The sequence below is a fragment of the Cricetulus griseus genome, chromosome 3 (genome assembly GCF_003668045.3).
Source record: "Cricetulus griseus strain 17A/GY chromosome 3, alternate assembly CriGri-PICRH-1.0, whole genome shotgun sequence".
In the NCBI taxonomy this organism is placed as follows: Eukaryota; Metazoa; Chordata; class Mammalia; order Rodentia; family Cricetidae; genus Cricetulus; species Cricetulus griseus.
Window position 1 is genome coordinate 60,995,882 of NC_048596.1, and position 22,300 is coordinate 61,018,181.

A 22,300-nucleotide genomic window follows, 5' to 3' on the forward strand; every position below is an offset into this window, starting at 1 on the left:
CGGAAGTCTGGGCCTAGGTAAGACTGGTTTGCCTCAGGGGAAACATCCTGGGCTTAGCTGGGCTCCTTTATCACACCCACAGTATGGCAGTGCCTGCTGTCCCTGGTCTCAGCCCTAAGCTATTCCTGGTTGTCTTTTGCAGAGGACCGGACCCTTCTGTGGTTGCTGCTGCCTGCAGGTATCAAAGAGTTGCCGGGGCAGACTTGCTGGCTGTTCCTTTTTCCTATGCATATACTTCTTTGTGGAACTGGTCTAAAGAGGTGTAGTGCATGGGAAAATGGAGCAGTGAGATCTTCCCCGCCAGAAGGATGTGCTTAGACCTGCTTCGTGACCAGGCGACTTCTGCTTCCCTCCCACTGGACCCGGGGCTGGGCACTTTCCTGTCAGCTCCTGGGCACTGTAAGAGAAGAAGAGCCGCACTGCCTTTCCGTGTCTTCGAGGGAACAGTGCTGGCCCTACCCAAGCAGATCTTAGGGACCACTAAGGTGTTAGAATGGAGGACCTGTGCTGGGTGGAGGAACTCTGGGGCAGAGCCAACTGATCCAAGGTCTTACAGATAGTGTTAAAACAGGAACGGAGGCAGATCCGTCTGAGTTTGGGCTTAGGCAATCCCAGGTTCTGGGGACCTTGAAGGGGTGGGTAGGATCAGGACTTGATCTTTGAAATTTTCTTTACAGGTATGAAATCAGTGTATGAACACATTTTCACAATAGTGAGTGACCATGGGTCAGATGTTAGAGGAGATAAAAGGGCCATCTGAGGGTTCAGTGGGCTCTGGGTCCAGTCTGTGTTGTTTCCTGTCACCATTATTTTATTTTTACAATGATGGGTGTAGTTGATTTTTTTTTTTTTTTTTGAGCTGAAGTTCAGGCTGAGGCTGGTTGTGGCTCAGTAGCAGAATGCTTCCCATTGATGGGTGAGGAGGTCTTGGGTTCAATTTCCAGAACTGAGGGAAAATAAAAAATCAGGAAAGCTGACAAAAATAAAATTATCGAACCAAGCTGTTCTGTTACACTGTTCTTTCTTCCCATGACGGTGGCCTGGTGTGTGTGTGTGTGTGTGTGTGTGTGTGTGTGTGTGTGTGTGTGTGTGTTCACGGTGGGGAGTGACATCACTGTTGCCACACTGAAAGTGTCACATGGAGGGAGGGATATCAGAGGTTTCACATGGTTGTATTGAAAAGTTTCTGCACCCCGATAAGCCTCTCTGCCAATGTAGTAATCAAAATCAAACCAAATTTAAAAAAGCCCACGTTTAATGGATACATCGCTCCCGGATGGCCTTCCAGCCCCCTAGAGAGGAGATAGGGAAGGGAGACAGGAAAAACCACTTGTCTATTTTCTGAGGGGCAGTTTAAATACCCTGTGGGAGTGATCTTGAGCATCTTTGGGGGAGGGGTCACCATTTGGCAGGCTTTCTGAGATGCAGCAGGGTTTGGAGGGAGATGGGGGAAGGGGGCTTGGGTGGAACTTCCATCAGAACATTCCAGACTCTTTGGGCTTATAAATGCCAGGGGCTGGGTGAAGCTTCCACCATAACAGGTATTACAACTGGAGGTATCACTTTTTTTTTTTTTTTTTTTTTTTTTTTTTTTTTTTTTTTTTTGGTTTTTCAAGACAGGGTTTCTCTGTGTAGCTTTGGAGCCTCTCCTGGCACTTGCTTTGTAGACCAGGCTGGCCTCAAACTCACAGAGATCCTCCTGCCTCTGCCTCCCGAGTGCTGGGATTAAAGGTGTGTGCCACCAACGCCCAGCTTTTTGGAGGTATCACATTAAGGGAAGGACACTACAAGGACCACACTGGGGTTTGTCACATGGGAGTGTCACATTAGGGGAGGGGCATGTGGGATATCACGTTGGGGGCAGGACATTGGTAGTGTCACATTGGGGGAGTGACACTGAATGATGTTATACTGGTGTAAGGGATACTGGGAGTGCCACATCATGGGATGGGGCATCAAGGGAACAGACTGGGAGATGTGACCAAGATGTACAAACATGAGACCAGGATCCTCAGGTTCCTTGGTAGAGCCTTGGGGCTGGTACAAGTTGGCTCACTTTTTAGAAGGCCAGACTCTTAGGAACTTGCTCAGTCAGGGAACAGGGGCAGTAGAAGCCAGGATTGGGGAACTTGTGAGTATAGGGCAGGGCCTTTATGGAGGAAGAACACATGCCTCTGTGAGCTGAGCTGCGGAGGAGTCCTTCATGCTCTTGTAGTTTGAGTCACTGGTTTCCGTGGGTGTGGGCCCTTCATCCTGTTAGCCTAAATTGAGCCCAGCAAGCTACTAGCTCTGTCCAGTAGCACCCCTCCCATCTATCCCAGGCTCGGTCTCACCTGTTCCTTAACCTCTTCTAATTGTCACTAGTGGGCACCTCCCCTAATGGGCCACTGCCTGAGTATGGAGAAAGGAAAGAGGAGAGGAGGGATTCCCAACAGGAAAGTTCTTGCTTTTGTCCCTAGCCGCCAGCTACCCAGTAGGAGGGAGAGATTGGGGGAGGGTAGCAGCGTCGGGCAGCAGGGTCTGTTAGGATAAGCCCTGGGTATAATGACTAAGGAAGGGGAAAGTGATCAGGATCCTCTCTGCCTAATGGGAACACGGCAGATTTGGGGAAATCAAGGCCTCCATGGAGCAAAGAAAATGTGGCTCAAACCCTGGGGCTACGGATGCCACACAGTCTGTTAGAAGATTAGCAAGTGAAGAACCATCAGGCAGAAACCAGGCCGGAAGCCTATCGGAGTCACTGTCCCAGCAATGATGGGCTGGCTGATTACTGCTTTGTGAAGGCTGGTTACTTGTGAACCTCTGGCCTGAGAGCCACAGTCTCCTCAAGAGCTCAAGCTTTATTATGCCTTCCTGCATTCTTGGAGCCTGTTGGGCTCCAAGGACCAATTGCAGTTTCTGGGGTTGTCTGCTATAGGAAGAACAGCTGGTTCAAGCTTGTTGGACCATGAGGTGCCCAACTTGCAAGTCCTCACCCACTGAGGGAGGGGTTTAGGAGCTGTGGTGGCACTCCTTGGTTGGTACAATAAGCAAACTGTCAACTCATGGACAGTGCTCACCCTGACCTGTAGACCTACCTATAATTAACTCTCTGCAGGCTCCCACAGTCCTCAGGGGCTTTGTTTAGACACTAGTCCCTGTACATCTAGGTGCAGGTTTTATGTAAGTCATAGGCTCATTGTAAACATTCCCATAGCACGAACACCGAGAAAGGGAAGTCTGAAGTGCTCAACGGTCCAAGGTTGGTTTGCTGAGAGTTCAGGACCTTAGAACAGGCTCTAATTCCTTTCACTACAGCATGACTCACAAAGGTCAACCTCACCTTCCTGAAGACTGAGCAGGGTCCCAGGGACCCAGTAAGTTACATCCCAGCTGTTGGTGTGCAGGCCCTCAGTGTAGTTGGTACTACATACCATCCTCCCCCCCCCCCCACACACACACAGGTAGCTGCTGGTCCTTGACCATTGTGCTCAAGGTGAAGGAACCGGCTTCCCTTTTGGCAGCCATAATGGTCGAACATGTGCTTCTATGACCTTGACCTAGACACTAGAAAGTCAGATGCCTGTCTCGTGACAAGGAGCCAATCGGAAGTTAGCTGGTGGCGCTATGCTTTACGACCCTGGGTGTGCTTTACGGACAAGCGCACAGCAATGACGTAGAGAGCATAGCAACCACCCTGGGAGGGCCTATGGGCCATAACAACCAGTTGACCAATCAACACAGGGCAAGCCCTCCAAGCCTGGAAGCACACCAATCGTGAGCCTGTGCGTACCCCTAGACACTCCCCTTACGCTGCCCTATAAGATCTTTTGGGAGACCCAAGGAGCCGTCTTTTCTAGCTGTCCGCCATGGCGGGTGGGTGAAAGACCCGAGCTAACATGGGGTTAGCTCGTTAAATTACAATAAAGCCTCGTGCAGTTTGCAGCAAGCTCTCGAATCCGCCTGGTGATTGGGGTGACCGCGAACGTGGCCTGGGACCCCAAATACTTGAGTTTTCGGGGGTCTAACAAAGGGAGGCTGCTCCTCCAGCAGGTGAAGTGCTAGGGCAGGAAGACTCACACAAAAGAACTAGTCTGGGCAGCCTCAGGTCCTTGTTCCTCAGTATGTCATCCACTCTGGAAATGCTACTGAGTGCTGTTCCCAGCTACCGATACCATCATGGTCATTGGCTAGGACCTTGCTAGAGGGCTTTCAGAGACTCAAGTCCAAGCTGAAAAATATATCACCTACTTTTCCTTCCCCTGTTTATTACCTGTGAGGCTGATAATTTTTATTTTTTCAGTAGGAAAACCAGTTTTGCCAACACTTTTTATTGAATAAATTATCCTTGCAGATTATGGTAAAAAACAAACAAGCAAACAAACAAAAAACCCAAACTTTACACAGTGGCCTGGTATGGTGGCACATACCTTTAATGCCACCACTTGGAAGGCAGGCAGGAGGATCTCTGTGAGTTCTAGGCCAGCCTGGTTTACATAGCAAGTTCCATGACAGGCAGGAACTTCTCAAGAAACAACACCCCACCTCCCCCACCACACACCCATATACACACATATACAATCTTACACATATCAAGCCCACACAACTCGCTCATCAGTTACTTTACAAATTCACCCTTCAGTGAGTTTCAGCGAAAGAATAGTTTTAAAACTTCCGCAGCAGAGCTGGACATGGCAGTTCATGCCTTTGATCTCAGGACTGAGTTTGAAGCTAGCCTGGTCTACAGTGTGAGTTTCAGGACAGCCAGGACTACACAGAGAAACCGTGTGTGTGTGTGTGGTGGTGGTGGTGGTGGTGGTGGTGGTGGTGGTGGTGGTGGGGAATCAACAAAACAAATAAACAAAACTTCTTGGGCCATAAATTCCCTAGTATCTTAGATAGACTGAAGTCACATCCATGGACTCATAGAGTTCACACCACGATATATAGGATGAGGCTACCACATCATGAACGTGAAAAAAAATGAACATGATTTGTGACCTCTGTCAGTGGAAGGCCACAGAAAAGTGCTTCCTCAAAGGGCACACTTTGCCACTGGCACAGCACACAAAACCAGGGACCCACAGGCAAAGCTGATACTGGTGTGTGCACCTGGCTGCCAGGTCTGGAAGGTGGTATGAGCAGGCAGAAACCTGGGGATTTGACCCACTTGACAGAACTCCCAGGAGTCATCAGAGGGCAACACGAAAGCCTGGAGTCAGGGCAAGGGTTCCTAAGGGTGTAGTAGTTGTGAGTCCAGGATGGGAGACAGGGAGAAAGTCAAGGATATATGCTGAAGTCCCCAGAAGGGTGCATTCAGTGGGGAGTCCAGAGTTTGACCTTTGTTTCATTTGATGATTCTGAAACCATGTTTGTAGAAATAAATAAGCCTAGAGGAGGGGTGAGAACCCACCCCAACTCAGCCTGACGTTGGCCGGCTCACCTGCACCTCTGGCCAGCTTCATCCATTCCAGGGACCCCAGGAATGTATGGTGCTGAAATACACCCCCCAAGTACTGACTTTGTATGGGCTGTGCTGTGGGGTGAGGGGCCATGGTGCAGGGGCCATGGTGCTTAAATACTGTGCACATAAGGTATGTTTCCTAGCTCAGAAGGGCCACAAAGCCTTGGGGTCTGCAGGTGATGGGCAGATGAAAAGGAATGGAATGGCCCAAATGCCAAATCCTCTTCAGTTGCCCATCCCTGTTCCAGTATCCCATGCAGTACTGGCAAATAGCCAGGGAGAAAGGTCTCATGGCTTCCCAGTTCTTGTATGAAGAATTCTGAGATACTCAGCCCAGATGACCAAAGGAATGAAGGTTCCAGAAGTTTTCTTTAATGCATCCAACAGTGTTCTTTCTATGTATACACAGACAAGGCTCAGACTCTTCTGCAGCCCAGGTACCCACTGGGGAATGCATCCCCTGCTGATTTGAAAATGATTACTGTGGCAATCACCCGTGTGTTTAATATTTGAGCCAATCAGTGCAACTGCTAAAAAGAATGCTCCAAATCTACACAAGTTGTTTTTTTGTTTTGTTTTGTTTTTTGTTTTTCGAGACAGGGTTTCTCTGTGGCTTTGGAGTCTGTCCTGGAACTAGCTCTTGTAGACCAGGCTGGTCTCTAACTCACAGAGATCCTCCTGCCTCTGCCTCCTGAGTGCAAGTGCTGGGATTAAAGGCGTGTGCCACCACCACTGCCCTGCACACGTTGTTAAGGAATTGAAATCACCAAGGCAGTACACAGTACAGTGAGTTCAGAGGTGGCATTGAGAAAATAAAGCCACCCTCCATGACTTTTGCTGTGGCTAACAGTTATGTATGCTCTCTGGTGTCTGCCTCCTGACTGTCCCTCAGTCCATGTCTGGTTCTGAGTGACTCAGTTTCATCTGGAAGGTTGCTAGGGAAGATGGCCAAAGGGAAAGCAGACATTTTGCTGTTCCCCAGTTTTTATTCTGTGGCTGGTAGAAACTCAGGTGCTGAGTATAATAATATTCTGAAGCGGCTGCACTTTGCAGGGATGATGGGCATTGAGACAAAGTTTCACTATGTAGCTCAGACTGGTCCTGAACTCAAGGTAATCTTCTGGCTCAACCTCCAGAATGTTGGGATTCCAGGTGTACATCTCCACAGGTGACTCTAACTGCATATTTTATGACATAATTCCAACATTTTTAAGTCATTTAATTGTGTGTGTGTGTGTGTGTGTGTGTGTGTGTGTGTGTGTGTGTGGTTTTGTTTTTTTGTTTGCCTGTTTTTTTTGTTTTTTTTTTGAGACAGGGTTGCTCTGTATAGACCTGACTGTCCTGGAGCTCACGCTGTAAACCAGACTGGCCTTGAATTCAGAGGTCTATCTGCCTCTGCCTCTTGAGTGCTGGGATTAAAGGCATGTGCCACCATTGCCCAGTTTTTTAGATTTACTTATGTGCTTGAGTGTTTTGCTTGCATTGTATATGCACCACATGAATACCTTTGGATGGTCATGAGCCAACATGTGGGTGCTGGGAACTAAGCCCAGGTCCTCTAAAAGAACAGCAAGTGCTCTAACCACTGAGTCATCTCTCCAGCCCCTTCATTTCATTTCTTTGTTTCCTTTTTTCTTTTGATTTGAAATAGGGTCTTGCTATGTAGCCTTAACTAGTTTTGAACTCCCTCTGTAGACCAGTCTGGCTCTGAACTCACAGAAATGCCCCAGCTTCTGCCTCCTGAGTACAGATAGGATTAGAGGTTTACACCCCACATTCAACCTCTTTCACTTCCTGTGTAGGTTTATAGCCTAAACTGTTCAAATGCTGGGATTCCAGGTGTGAGCCACCATAATGATTTCCCAAACCCTGTGTTCTACCTTTCCTGTTTTTAATTAATTAAAAGTTTGAGACAGGAACTCACTATGTAGTCTTGTCCGGTGTGGGGCTTGTAATGAAGTCGGAGCTGGGCTCAATCCCACAGGGATCTGCCTGCCTCTGTCCAATGCCCAGGCCCCTCTCCTCAGTTTTGAAGTTTCCTAGTTTTATTTTCATGAGGCTTTTGCACTGTGCCTTTTGTACAGCATTCCTTTTGTCAAATTTTTAAAATCACATTTATTCATTTATTTATTTATTTGTGGGTAGGAGGTGGCATATGCATGTAGAGGTCAGAGGACAACTTGAGGGAGGTGGTTCTCTCTTTCCACTAAGTGGGGACCCAGGGATCAAACTCAAGGTGTTGGGCTTGGAGGCCAGCATTTTACCCACTGAGTCACCTCATGAACACTTTCCAGCAGCGTGCACTGGTGCCACAAGAGTGCTGTCAGGGATCCTAAGCCTTCCCTAAGAAGCTGTCCTCAGAGGCAGTAGGCAGCCTACAGGACCCTGGTTTGGACAAAATGGTGTCTTCCTAAAACTACTACCAGGAAGCCCCAGTTTCCATTACGGCTATGTCTCAAGATAGGGCCTTCAAGGTGGTAATTAAAGTTGAAAGAGGTTTTGGGCCTGCTAGAATCAATTTAACCAGAGTCCTCACCAGAGGGAAGCAGCTGGGGAATCAAGAAGTGTCAAGGCCATGTGAAGACACACACAGAAAGAGCCGTCAGGGCAGCCACAGAATGGCCTTGGTTGACTAGGCCTGTAGCCTCTAGGACTGTATATTGAAGGTATTCAGTCTATGGGGTTGTTTCGGCAGCCCTGACAACTAAATACACCTTTGTCTAGTTCCAAATAGTAACCTAGAAGGTCTAGGCTCAGAGTTGTCAGACAAAAAGGAACGTGAAAGCTATGGTTTCAGGGAAACAACTAAAATAAGCTAATAACTGAAAAGGAGGTGGGTGGAGAACAACACGACTCCCATAAAAACACCAGGTACAAAGCCACACCTGGCTCATGCTGGTAACCCAGCGTGCAGGACATTTAAAGATGTTTCAAGTCAGGCTGGCTTAATAGACACCTTGTCTCAAAAACACAAAACAAAACAACACTGAGCTGGCAGGGTGGCTCAGAGGGTGAACCATCCTCCTCAAACCCAAAGGACAAAACCTTATCCATAAAGTTGTCTTCTGACTTCCACAGGGCTCTGTGCTGGCCAGACATTCTTGCGCATACATGTTACACAGTAATTGATTCCGTTTGAGTGCTTACCTAGCATACCTGCTGAGCTGACCTCCCACCAACAGAGTACTTTCTCCTTCAGAGACTTTAAGCCGGGTGGGGGTGGTTCCCTTCGTCGCCCCGCCCCCATCGCTCCTGCAGCCAGCACCTCTCTCTGTACCCCACGGTAGTTCCGGATATCTCCCATTCACCTTCTTGCTCCCAAAGCCCTTCTAGGGAAGGAGCTCTGCAAGAGAACTTGTGAACCCCTGCAGACGCCGGCTCCCTGCCCAGCACGCCTCCGAGAAGGGCGCACTGGCTCCAGGAATCTAGGTGTTAAAGGGGCGCGAGCAAAGGGGCGCGAGCCTCAAGTTCAAGCGCTGGCCAGGGCCAAGACAATCCGGGGTTACAGCCCCGACATCAGGGGCCCTTGGTCCAGCCGCAGCTCACTCTTCACTCTTGTGATCAGCTCCGCCTTCCTACACTCTAACTGCCCCCCCCCCATTTTCCAACCCTCTCTTCCCCCACCTTTTCCCTACCAACCCCTCAACCTCGTACTGTCCCTCTTTTCCTCCCTATTCGCCGCTCATCCTTGTCGGCTCTCCAGGCCCTCCTTATCCCTTACCCCAAACCCGCATGCCTTTGCACTCCTAGTGGAGAGCAGAAGTGGTGAGTGTAGGGGTTGCGTGGGCATCATCACGTCCTCGTGCTCATCTAGATGCTTCTGTCCGAGCAGGGTGGGTGGGGGTGGGGTGGCTGCTCCTAGAGCAACTTGCTTTTCCCTGTATGTTTAGGAAGAGGCCTGCTTTTGTTTAGCCCACCGCCTTTGGGTTATCAGGAGGGCTCGGTGGGAAGGGAATGTGGTGAACCTAAGGCCAAGTTTGAAACACCCCCCCCTCCCCCGCCCCTCCAACACACACACAAGGAAGCTTCGGGCTGTGAGGGGAAGCCGGGTCCCAGCAGGAGAGTAACTCCGAAAACCCGAGAGACTGCAGCTGCGGATTTTGCTTGTTTGTGAGCGTTGTGGGCAGTCAACCCCCTGCTGGAACTCTTAAGTGTAGATTAGAGCGCCATCTCCCGGGAGGGGGCTTGTTTCCACCTTGTATCAGGCCTGGCCTGCGTCACTGGCAAAGCTTTGGCTGCTAGCTCTGTCTTGGCTGGTCCCAGGCTTCCAAGCATCTTACCAATCTCTCTTACTGCTGCTGCTTTAGGGGGCCTTCATGTCTCTTGCCGTGTGACCTTTGAGTGTGTGACTTCCAGGACGGCATGCTCATGCCTGTCTTAAGAGTACAGGGACCCCCCAACCCCCCCACACCCCCAACTCCCACACCGCTATGGGCAGTACATTAGAAGATGTCATGCTCATAGCATGACAGTAGGGGCCCCTTGACTCTTCAGGTGCTCCCCAGAGATGCAGGTAACGGAGTGGGTGCTGAGGTGAATTTGGTCCTTTAACCTTAAGGGTTAGGGTTAGGGAGCTGCTCTTAGGCAGATAACTGAACAAAGAGCCCTGGCAGTGCCAGCTTCAGCCCCTGGCTTATAACCTGTGGTGAAGGAAATGGAACTTTGTACTGAAACAAATCAGGAAAGAATAGAATTATGACCTCTGAGGCACTTGTCAGAATAAAACATTCTGTTTTATCGAGGTTTAGTGGTGCACCGCTGCAGTCCTAGCACTCAGGAGGCAGAGGCAGGCAGATTTCTGTGAGTTCAAGAACTGCCTGAGCTACACAGTAAGATCCTGTCTCAAATAAAATAAATTCAGTTCTGTGGTTATGTTAGACCCCCGAAAACTCAAGTATTCGGGGTCCCAGGCCAGGTTCGCGGTCACCCAAATCACCAGGCGGATTTGAGAGCTTGCTGCAAATTGCACGAGGCTTTATTGTAACTTAACGAGCTAACCCCATGTTAGCTCGGGTCTTTCACCCACCCGCCATGGCGGACAGCTAGAAAAGACGGCTTGAAGCTGCTGGCATAGATCTTTATAGGGCAGCATAAGGGGAGTGTCTAGGGGTACGCACAGGCTCACGATTGGTGTGCCTCCAGGCTTGGAGGGCTTGCCCTGTGTTGATTGGTCAACTGGTTGTTATGGCTCATAGGCCCTCCCAGGGTGGTTGCTATGCTTTGTGCGTCATTGCTGTGCGCTTGTCCGTAAAGCACACCCAGGGTCATAAAGCATAGCGCCACCAGCTAACCTCTGATTGGCTCCTTGTCACGAGACAGGCTGACTTTCTAGTGACTAGGTCAAGGTCATAGAAGCACATGTTCGACCATTATGGCTGCCAAAAGGAAGCTGGTTCCTTCAGTTATACTGGACAGATTCCAAGGTCTCAGATGAGTTCTGGAACATTCTACAATCCTAGAAATGCTGCTCAACACTGCACAGTGAAGGGTACTGGGTTCACTGGTGCTGTGAGAAAGGCAGTCACATCAATGATTGAGACAGCACATTTCTAAACATAACAAGGTTCAAGATCTCATCTTGGAAATGCATGACAGAGATGATGAGTAGCTAGTGGTTACAGACCACCATGAAGAAACGGATCTGTTATTAAGAGCTCACTTAAGTCATCAGGCATGGTGGCACACACCTTTAATCCCAGCACTCAGGAGGCAAAGGTAGGCAGATCTCTGTGAGTTCGAGGCCAGCCTAGTCTATAAAGCAAGTTTCAGGACAGTCAGGGCTGTTACACAGAGAAACCCTGCCTCAAAAGAAAAAAGTCACTTAAATATAGGTAACATATTCCAGGATAGAGTCACACATGGTACAAAGGGACACGTTGCTCTCAGGGTTGAGAGGCCGGTACAGTCAGGAAACCAGAGTGACTAGCTTTGGGCTGAGGCACAGGAAGCACCCCAGAGAAGCAAAAACATGGATCCAGAGAGGGATATGGAGCTTTGGCCTTATCAGATGCCTCACCAAGCCCTGTTTAAAGGCATGGACAACCATGTAGGTAACTGAACATTAGTGAGAAATGATACAACCAGTAAACAGGGGCCAATCAGTCACAGAGAAACCAATTGGGGTAAAATTCTCTTTTAGATTGGCATAAGCATCATAAAGAAACAGGAGAATGGAGGCTCAGTGCCCACAGCTTAGCTTGAACAGTCAGAAAATAAATAGACTCTTCATTTAACAGGAAACTTCCATGGAAGAGCATGCTCCCACGTGTGAGATCAGGCTGTGATCAGGCTGCCAGTCAAGGAAAAGGACTGTGATGTCCAAGGCCTAGGAGTTGCCATGAGCTGGCATGGATATTCTCTGTAACAAACAGAAGATGAAGCTAGATTAACCAAGCGTGGCAATGATGCTGAGACGTGCCAGCAGCTGACCAAGAATAAGACAGCCCTACAGTGGGCACTGAGGTCAGCAAGACCAGCCAGTGACTGACTGGACAGCTTCAGGATGTTAAAATGAGAAGTGTGGGGAAAAGGAAATCGTCGTACCTCTGAAGTCATACAAAGAGGGAACACAGATTTTCCAAAACCATAGGATGTGTTCTTTGCAGAGACACTAGACCAAAATTCAATGTTTTGGTAAGTAAAGCCAATAGTCGTGGTTTTCTGGGCAAGGTGGTGCACACCTTTAATTCCGATACTTGGAGGCAAAGGCAGTTGGGTCTCCGTGAGTTCGTGGCCGGGGTGATCTACAAAGAGAGTTCCATGACAGCCTCCATGACAGCAGGGGATGTTACACAGAGAAACCCCATCTCAAAACAAAACAAACAAAAAAACAACCAGCCAACCAAACCAATCACTAGAGGGACATTGAATACCTGACATAATTCATAGAAACATGTATAAATCAAGCATTACTTCAGATAGACAAGAACCAGGAGATGGGAGATTATGAACTTGAAACTATAAAGTATCCATGTACTGGTAATACTAGGGCTTGAACTGAGGGCTCTGTGTAAACAAGAGCTGCATATCATTTATATTTGCTAAATTTTAAAGAATAGAGATGAGGACACAATTCTACTGAAGATCCTTGTCAGGGCTGGAGAGATGGTTCAGTGGTTAAGAGCACTGGCTGCTCTTCCAGAGGACCAGGGTTCAATTCCCAGCACCCACATGGCAGCTCACAATTGTCTGTAATGCCAGTTCTAGGTGATCTGACACCTTTACACAAAACATACATAAATGCACATGAAATCAAAATAAATATCTTATTTTTCTTAAAAAAAGATCATTGTCCGGCATGGGCAAAACCTTACAGCAAAATACCCCCAAATCCAAACAAACCAAAAAACATAATAAAAGTCACAGAACCACCTAGACTCCTGGGATAAAGAGCCCTAAACTGATAAGGTTGTTTACATATAAGTATCCATTTATTAACAATGTACTGAACCACTAGAAAAGCTGATTTTACAGAGACCCAGATCCTACTAGGCATAAATTTGAGGAAGCATCAGGATGCCAGTACCCTTACAGTATAGACTTTGGGTGGGGTGGGAAGTCTGGTCCTGAGAGTGGAGGGCTCACATACACAGCCTTTGCCTCAGAGACCGCCCAATAGTAGAAGGCAATACCCAAAGGCTCATGCCAGCCAGTTTCTTACAGAAGCCTGCTCCCAACTCAGGGCAGTAGCAGTCAGTTCTCAACAACTGTTAGGCAAGACCAGTTAGTTGGCTCAGAAATCGGGAAGGCTGCCCAAAAGAGCAGGTCTAACTGTCTTACTTGCTGTACAGACTCTACTGACAGGCTACAGCACAGAACTCTAAGCAGGAAGTACAGTCCACTGGGATGAGGGAGAAAATAAAACACCCACTCATGACAAGGGCATTTTCAGAACTCCATTAGGTGTAAAACAAGGTGCGAATCTCACACCCATTGGGATGGCCACAATTAAATAAGTTTAAAGACTTAAACCAGGCGGGTGGTGGTGCATACCTTTAATCCCAGTGAGGAAGAGTCAGGCAGATCTCTGAGTTAGAGGCCAGCCTGGTCTACAGACAAGAGAAAAAGGGCGAGGGGGGGGGAGACAGAGAGAATAAAAGATAATAAATTTCATAAATAAAAGAGAATAAATTTCATAACTTTAAAATCAACACTCAAGAGGCAGGCAGCTCTCTGGTCTAAATGGGGAGCTGAAGGCCAGACAGAACAACACAGTGAGATTCTGTCTCAAAACAAAAACCCGGAAACCCAGGTCAGGTCAGCTAACGTATTAGCCCTAGTAGAAAACCCGAAACCTTTAGTCTTCCCAAGGCCATTAAAAACAGACAACTCACTCCTCTCAAGTTTGAAGACAGGCAGGAGTCTGAGACTCATTCCTGTCTCCTTGGGCTCAAAGGAGCCAGCCAGCTCAGCCAGACCCTAAGGTGAGTCTACTCCAGGTTCAGGGTCCAGCTTCTCCAGAACTAACGTTAGTGTGGGTACATTTGCCAGTAAATACAGTATATGTATAAATAATATGTATATATATATGAGACAGGGTTTCTCCGTGTAGCCCTGGCTATCCTGAAACTCACTGTTGACTGACCCAGGACTCCCTCTACCTCCTGAGCGCTAGGATTAAAGATGTGGGCCTACCCTCCCCCACCCCACCCCCCGGGTTGAAGCACCTGGGCGGTATCTGAGGCTCCCATCTCCAGTGTCTCCAACCTGTGGCTCTGACTGACCTAGGGAGGTATTTGCAGGGTGGACTCATCCATAAGGTTTTAGGGACTTTATTTCTCAATGTAGAGTGGGATCCTCCCCAAGTTGGTCTCTCACAAGAGGGGGCCCAGTATCCGGCTGGAGACCCAAACCAGCAGTCAGTGCAAAGGTCATTCCAAGTCTTCAAGAAGGGGATGGAGTCGTGACTTGGGACCACCTGAGCAAACTCCTCAGGACTTCCCTTAAGCAAGACTCCACCAGTCCTGGGGTTTGCAGTGTGGCCGGATGGGCCCAGAATTTGTAAAACGGAGCCAAGTCAGAGCAGGCATTGTCATGCTAGTGAAGTGCCTGCAGCTACATCCTTTTCTAACTGAGGCCGAGCCCTCCCCCACTCTGTCCCGGGAGGCCTTGGAATTTCAGCCAAAGTTGGAAAAATTCTAGCAGGGTAGCTTGCTTGCTGTTATGTTGGTGGTACCCAGGCTGTGGCATTTCTATGGACCAGACATCTCCACGGCAATCTTCCTGGGCGCTGTGCTCTTGACTATCCCGACAAGGACTGGTGTCCAGTCTGTATTCAAACTGAGTCTGGCTCAGAAGGTAGAGTTTTGGGGATGCTCTACACGTACCTGTCCAGCCTGCCCACTCAGCTTCACTCATTGCCGACCAGTGCTCCCGGTGGGCGGGATCCCGCACCTTGAGAATGTTGATAACCCAAACAGAAAACAACTCTACCACCTCACCCAAGCCTTCCCCCAAATTTCGCAGTACCCACTATCCTCAGGGGTCCATTCTTATAGACGTGGAACCCGAACTCATTCACCAGTTTAAGTAGAAAATACAATCTTTATTAAGAACCTAAGTTTGGGGTGGGAATGGGGACACTAACTGGGGTCTAGATAGGCTGGGGGTCAGCTTTGGAGGAGAGAACTGGCGACAAGGCTTTATTGGCGTAGATCACCAAGGATGCCCCGCTCGGAGGCCGCACTGCCCAGAATGAAGCCCACAGCCAGGGAAACTGTTTGGTCGAAGGAGCCTCGCAGATGCTCCACGTGCTGGTTCAGGGTCGCCAGCTGGTCGCGCAGAGGACCCAGAACTGACGAGATGTCGCCCAAGTGCGTCAAGGCCTGCAGCAGCGCGGTGTTCAGCGACTGGGACGCAACCTGCGGGGGCGCACGGTCCTGGGGAAGGCTAGGAGGCTCGTTCGGGTCCTCCGTGTCGTACTCGAGGGTTGATGGCGGGGAGGATCCGAGGGCCGCCCGGCCGGGCTCAGGAGTCAGAGTGCCGAGGGCCCTTGAGGTAGGGGAGCTGGTAATGCGGTGGGCATCTGCAGACTTAGTAGTGGAGGAACTGTATCTGAGCGCGGAGGCGGGGTCGGCGGCCCCTGCAGCCAGCGGCAGCGTAGCCCCTACGAAAGAATCGCGTGGTCCCGCTAGTGGTGCGTACGGAATCCTACCTCTGGGTTCCGTCCCTCCCCCGGAGACCCAGCCCATTCCTGCCCTCACCGCACCGCACCGCTGCTCTTACCTGGCTCGACTGATGTAGGTGCAGGCGTTAACACCGCGAGGGTAGAGCGGCCGCGGCGCTGGGGACGTCCAGGGCCCGTAAGGCGACGGCGGACTCGCTGGTGCCCATCGTCGCCCAGCAACCCCATGAGCTGGCGGATCTGGTCGTCGTAGGGCCCGGACGGCTGGCCATGGGAGTCTCGGAGTTTGTCCTTGAGGAACTTGTAGCGGCGACGGCATTGGGCCGGCGTGCGCCGAACTTGCTGACGGGCCAGCGCGGCCGACACGCGGCGGTAGGTGGGCAGAGCCTGCCGGCGGTCCAGCAGTAGTGAGCGCCACATGGCCGGCTGCAGCAGCGTGCCCAGAAGTAACTCCGTTTCTCGGGCACTCCAGGGAGTGCGCTGCGCTGAGCCCGGAGACACGGGAGCCTTAGGCGAGCCAGGCTCTGCCATTGCGCCCGGAGTGGGGGCGAAGGCATCAGATGTAGTCACCTGGACGTCCCCGGACGGCCGCAGCTCGGCGTCGGGGCTAGCTGGCGACGGTGGTGAGAACTGGGGCAGCCGCCGGGGACGAAGCAGCATCCCGGAGCAGGTGGAAGTGCGTATATTCTGAGGCTCTAGCCTCACTGGAGGAGCAGTCTTCCAGAGCCGCCCACACACGCTGTAAGGACCCCCGCCGTCGTCCTCTGCGTCTAAGCCGGGTCGACGCGACCCTCCCATCGTTCAGCCGCCCCGCCCTCCTTGTCCCGCCCCTCGTGAGCGCCTAGTTTTTTGTTTTTTTGTTTTTTTTTTTTTTGGAGGTGTTTGTACCTTGTTTTTTCTAGCTCATCCCTTTTCTAGCCCTTTATTAGAGATCCTAACCCGGAGAACAAAGTTTTGCCCCATTACTTACACGAAGAAGAACATGTAAAAAACACTTTTTCTTTTTTTAAAGTTCAAAAACATTTAATCAGTCCGGCGTAGTGGCCCACATCTTTAATCCCAGCACTGGAGAGGCAGAGGCAGGAGATTCTCTATGAGTTCCTGGCCAGCCTAGTCTACAAAATGAATTCTTTTTTTTTTTTTTTCTTTCGAGACAGGGTTTCTCTGTGTAGCTTTGGAGCCTATCCTGGTACTTGCTCTGTAGACCAGGCTGGCCTCGAACTCACAGAGGTCCGCCTGCCTCTGCCTCCCGAGTGCTGGGATTAAAGATGTGCACTATCAACGCCCGGCTTGTTTTTTTTTCTTTTTTCTTTTTTCTTTTTTCTTTCAAAATGAATTCTAGGACAGCTAGGGCTACATAGAGAAATCCTGTCTTGACCTCCCTGGCCCCCACAAAAGAATGGAGAAACAAAACAAAACAAAACAAAGTTAATAAAGGTACAATATAATAAGACTGAATGAGGACAGCTTGTTTTTACATTTGTGTTATGTCTATTAATCACTACTCACAAACAGTCCATAAACACCTCTAGAAACAAAACTCTAGCACCCTTTCTGTCTTTGTGCACCAGAATGTGTTGCTCCTTCATGTAATTAGTGTGGTTGCATTACCCTCCCTACTTTCATCTGGCTGTGGGCTTTGGAAGATGGAAGATTAGTATCTAATTTACTAATCTATCTAACCGAGAGGTGTTCATTGCTGTAAAGAGGCCACTTGGATGCTAGATTTGATAGAGATCAATGCTAGATTTGATAGAGATCAATGGCCCCCTATTGGTATTGGAGTCTTAGTTCACATACACTACAAAGAATCTCTTTAGTAAAATGTATCTACTAATAAAGGCAACAGTATCACCTCTTCCTCCAAAGTTGTTTTTTGTTGTTGTTTTTTTTCTCTGTGGCTTTGGAGGCTGTCCTGGAACTAGCTCTTGTAGGCCAGGCTGGTCTCGAACTCACAGAGATCTGCCTGCCTCTGCCTCTGTCTCTGCCTCTGCCTCCTGAATACTGGGATTAAAAGGCATGCACCACCACCGCCCAGCTCTTCCTCCAAAATTAGGACCAAAACCAGGCTGCAGAGATGGCTCATAGATTAAGAGCACTGGCTGCTTCCAGAGGTCCTGAGTTCAATTCCCAGCACCCACATGGTAGCTCACAGCCATTTGTAATGAGATCTGGTATCCTCTTCTGGCCTGCAGGGATACATGCAGACAGAACAACGTATACACAATAAATAAATAAACCTTAAAGAAAAAAAAAAAAAGGCCAGGCAGTGGTGGTGCACACCTTTAATTCCAGCACTTGGGAGGCAGAGGCAGGTGGATCTCTGTGAGTTTGAGGCCAGCCTGGGCTACAGAGCAAGTTTAAGGACAGGCTCCAAAGCTACACAGAGAAACCTGGTTAAACAAGAAAGAAGATATTCCAAGTTAGTTTTAGTGTAAAATTCTTGACCAGTGTGGGCTAGCTATACAAGCCCTATTTCTACAGAGAACAGTGGAGTCAGAAAGAAGTACCAGTCTTGTACCTTTTGGGATTTTAGTAGTCTCCTGCTGTGGGATGCACTGCTACAATGCATCAACAAAGATTAGCCACTGTTTCATTATTTAGTGATTTGTGGCCAGGGACTTGAGCAAAGACCAAGGATCACCTGCTGTGCCCCTCCTGACTGGGGCAGGACAGGGTGGCCTCTAGCTGGCCATACCAAGGCTGGGACAGCATTCTGAGTTACAGCCTGTTTTTTCCTGGGTCTTCATCAGTTGGTTCAAGGCCCCATAGTTTGGTACCTAGTGGTTCTAGGGCAAGGCAGCTGGTGGTGGTGGTTGCCCATTCAACACACCATGTGTCCATTTTGAGCTTACTCTCACTCAGTATTGTGGTTTTAGGGTAGTTAAATGCAATCTGTGTTGGAGGCTTCCCTCAGGCACAATACTCAGGACCAGACTCTAGGCTTAGGACAGGGCAGGGACCAGAGAGGAGAGAATTACTGAGCCTTGAAGGCCAATGGCTGTCACTTTTTCCTCTGCATAACCGCCAGGCAGATAGCTCTATTGTCATTATGGAAACACCTCTACGGATAGCTTTCATTAACAACAACAAAAATCCTGTAAACAGAGCCCCTGTCCTTAAGCCTGTCTCTGAACTGTGACCTGAATGAGTACATTGAGATGCAAGCCACTCCCCAATCCCTTCTTGTCTCTGAGACACCTGGAAATTCTGGAGAGGTCCCAAAGGGTAGTCAAGGAAACCAACTAGCCCTGACCTGTCCTCAGGCTGATCAGTAGAAACTGGCTGAGGTGGATGGGTTACAGCAGGCTACCCCTCCCCCACATTGGTGCCATGGGAAAATGAGCTGTGGTCATCAGAAGTCTTGGTTTTGGAGAGGACAGCTGAATTAGAGGTGAGTCTCCCAGACCTGGTCCCTGTGATAGTGACTGTGTGACTGTCACCAAGAATGTGGTGTGATCTGGAAGTACAATTTTCAGTCTTGGACTGGGTATATTTCCTATTGAAGCCCTTTAAGACCCTAGGTGAGGTGTCCCTACTGAGCCAAGAAGGACTTACTTTAGCTTCAAAGTGGGTGTTGCTTTTGAAACCTATGAAAATGAACCATGTGACAGTAGCTTGGTAGAAATGACTTTATTTAGAAATCTGTACCTTGTGACATCAGGGCGCCATGCAAACAGTGCTAAAGCCAAAAGCCTGTTCACTTCCCCACGCAATAAGTCAGCACCGTTGGAATGCTGGTTTGCGCTGGACACCTCCTGCACTAGATACAAAATCTGAAAATGTAGGCGTTGATCAACAGAACATAATCCTTATAGAAAAGTCCCCAAACAGTTATGTTGCATGTGCATGGCCAGGACTCCCAGTCCCACTTACATCCAGTGTAAGCAAGGCCTGGTGTCTCCAGCAAATTCAGGTGAGGAAACACATCTCAGCATTAAAAATCCAGCATTTGGTTACAAGTCATAGCTTCCTAGAAATACCACTAGCTGCTTCACTACAAAAATCCCTACTTCTAAAATACCGAACAGTCTTGGTCTTGTGGCAGGCAGGGTTTGGTTGGTGCCAGTTGCTTAAGGTGGCTGAATGACCCGCTATATTTCATCATATTCTCAGCCCTCCTGGCCAAAGCCCAGCACCAGCTATTGAGGATCCAGAAATCCAGGTGTCTGATGCCACGGAGGCAGCAAGCTTCGGTCACTCCATTGTCTGTCTAACAAAGCGCAGAGCCGAGGGAACACAGTGGATGGGTGTGCACATGCATAGCTGCTGAAGGCTGGTAGGCAGCCATTCTCAGGGCCCACATGGCAGTAAAGGGACTTAGCTCCCAGAGGCTCCGGGAAGGCGAGCCTGCATTGGTGCTGCTGTTACTGTACAGTGTTTTTTTCCCTTTTCCAGATGGCAAGAGCGTCTCATCTGCCCAGCATCCCTGTCAACTGCAGCTGTTGTAAGCTAGGAGCGGGAGGCAACAGGCCTTGGTGAGGGCCAACTGCTGAGGCAGAAGGCCCAGCTGGGACAGAGGCTTCTCCCACCCTCTGGAGGCTGAGAGGGCTCTCACTCTCTGGAGGGACTTGGCAGGATCGGCTGCAGATGGGGTCGAGTACAAACCTGGCCAAGACAGGTTGCCAGAAACCTTGGGCTCCAGTGGAAGGTTCCAGACCCTTTGGAGCTACTAAGTGCAAAAGATAGTTTTGGTCCTTCTTGCTGAGGGAAACAAAAATACCGGTCAGCAAGCAGCGAAGTTTGGGCTCTTTTGGAGTCAGATGTGGGTGTGTGTTGAGTTTTGGAGAGGTCAATGAAAAATAGGTGGGAACCCCAGTAAGGAGACGTCTCTCAAGCTCCTGGGATGGTTGAATCTATTCCCTTTTCATATTTAAATTTGACTTTTTACATTTAAGAGAAACAGGCTCATCAGACTGCCATGTCCACCCTGCCTTGGGGATAGGGCTCTGTTGGGGTTAACACAACCCTCCCCGTGGATGGCCTCAGGCTAGTCCCTGGCAGCTTACAGTTCTGTTCTGGGAAGTAAAAACAGTTTTCTACAGGGCACTCAGTGGGTCTGAGCCTCTTCAGGCAGACTCGGGGGTTCCTTCCACCTGTCCCATCTTCCCTGGTCTGGTTCTACTTGGAGTCTATACCCAGATAGAACCCTGGGCTACTGGAATGTGGCTTTCATTCTCCTCAGTTTGTCCTGGATCTTCCTGGAGTGCTTTTCGCTGGGGATCTGGTGGAAGTTGGCCCTGTTATCTGCTGCTAAGATGGAAACATCGGCCCCGCTGAAACGGGCAATTCTTTGCTTCAGGTGAGCCTGTAGCTTGGGGTCAGGGCTGAATGTGTACGGGTTCTCCTGGAATGCGTGAACCTGGCTTGCCACCTTGGCGATGTTTCTTGTTTGGGGAGAGAAAAGGTTCATTAGTTTCCACCTTGGCCAACTAACCCTAATGTCTTCTCAGGAATGGCTCCAACCAAACCTTTCCCAAAGCACAGCACCAAAGGGGAGGTTTTCTGTATTTGCTCACAAGGACATGCACTCCACCCACCACTGCCAGCTTTCCCACCCCCACCTGCCACTCCCCTCATCCTTCATAAGTATTCATTGAAAACCTCTGTGTCAGGTTGCTCCAGTTGAGGTCTTCAACATGGAAAACCAAAGCAGACCTCTGAAACCTACGCTTACTTCCCTAGTTCAGCTTGGGCCTTCTGGCTCTGTGTACTGGGAACAGACACGGTGGTTACTGGAACCCAGAAGCCCTTCCTTCTGCCGGGGACGACAGACCTGCAGATGTGCCTTCCCCCTCAGCTCCAGAACAGTGTGTTCATTGCTTTTGTTCTTTAAAGGACAAAGTTGAAGAGCAGACAAGAGCTCTTCACCCACTTTTGTGGCTTCACCTCCAGTCTTTAATTTCCCTTTCGACAATGTAGCTTTCTTTCCTATTGCAATGTGCCTGTACATCTAGTGTGTTTCATTTTCTTTTCTTTTTAACTTGGTGGCTCTCTAAAAAGGGGATCTTCAGGCTGGCTAGATGGCTCAGCTGATCAAGTGCCTGCTGTACAAGCATGAGGACCTGGGTTGATCCCTAGCATCCATGTAAATGAAAATGCTAGATGCAATGGCAAGCACTTGTGGTCTTGGGACCGAGAAGGTGAAGCATTTCAGAACCCTGGCTCAGGCTCACCAGCCAGCCTAGTCTACAGCGAGCCTCAGGTGCCAGTGAGAAACCCTGTCTCAAAACACAAGGTGAATGGCTTCTAAGGAATCACACCTAAAGTTGACCTTGGGCCTCCACATGCATACACACACACACACACAACACACACACACACACACACACACACACACACACACACACGTATACACACACAAAAGGAGATCTTGCAGGAGGCAGGTTGTAGTCACTGTTCACCAGATTGCCTGGGCCTCATCTACCTAGCAAGGCCATTGTCTGATCACTGTGGAAAATGAGAGGAGATGGGCGGGTGGGAAGTGAGAAGATATGAAGCATGTCTACAGGCTGGGGCCACGAGGATGGCTCTGGGCAGAGGGAACCAAAAAAGATGTAAGGAGCAGAGACCAGAGGGGACTCGCACTTGAATGTGCTCACTGGTGGGACAAATTGGACAGGGTGCCGTCCCCTTACCTCTGCTGACTTCATCTGTGGGAGTGCCCTTTTGGTCATAGCGAAGCCCCCTCACATGTGCTTGCTTCACCTGTGGGCTCTTAGGCAGGGTGAAGG

At 49.5% G+C, this 22,300-nt stretch overlaps 2 protein-coding genes and 1 non-coding gene across 3 annotated transcripts in view; 1 reads left to right on the forward strand and 2 right to left on the reverse strand.

Moving 5' to 3' along the window:
• Nucleotides 1-212: 212 nt before the first annotated feature.
• Mir202 (microRNA mir-202) lies at nt 213-284 on the forward strand. The gene has a single exon (NR_162757.1). It is a non-coding gene; the product is annotated as a microRNA mir-202 (primary transcript).
• A 14,800-nt stretch (nt 285-15,084) lies between these two features.
• Nucleotides 15,085-16,226, reverse strand: Utf1 (undifferentiated embryonic cell transcription factor 1). The gene is made up of 2 exons (XM_027409225.1): nt 15,668-16,226; nt 15,085-15,548 (listed from the first exon to the last, which is right to left on the reverse strand). The coding sequence occupies exons 1-2, from the start codon at nt 16,224-16,226 to the stop codon at nt 15,085-15,087; spliced, it is 1,023 nt and encodes a 340-aa protein (XP_027265026.1).
• A 2,958-nt stretch (nt 16,227-19,184) lies between these two features.
• Nucleotides 19,185-22,300, reverse strand: part of Kndc1 (kinase non-catalytic C-lobe domain containing 1) — a 48,095-nt gene continuing 44,979 nt past the window's right edge. The window contains exon 30 of the mRNA XM_027409066.2: nt 19,185-20,953. Coding sequence (XP_027264867.1) covers nt 20,722-20,953 — 232 coding nt within the window. The 3' untranslated portion in view covers nt 19,185-20,721. The remainder of the gene's footprint in view (nt 20,954-22,300) is intronic.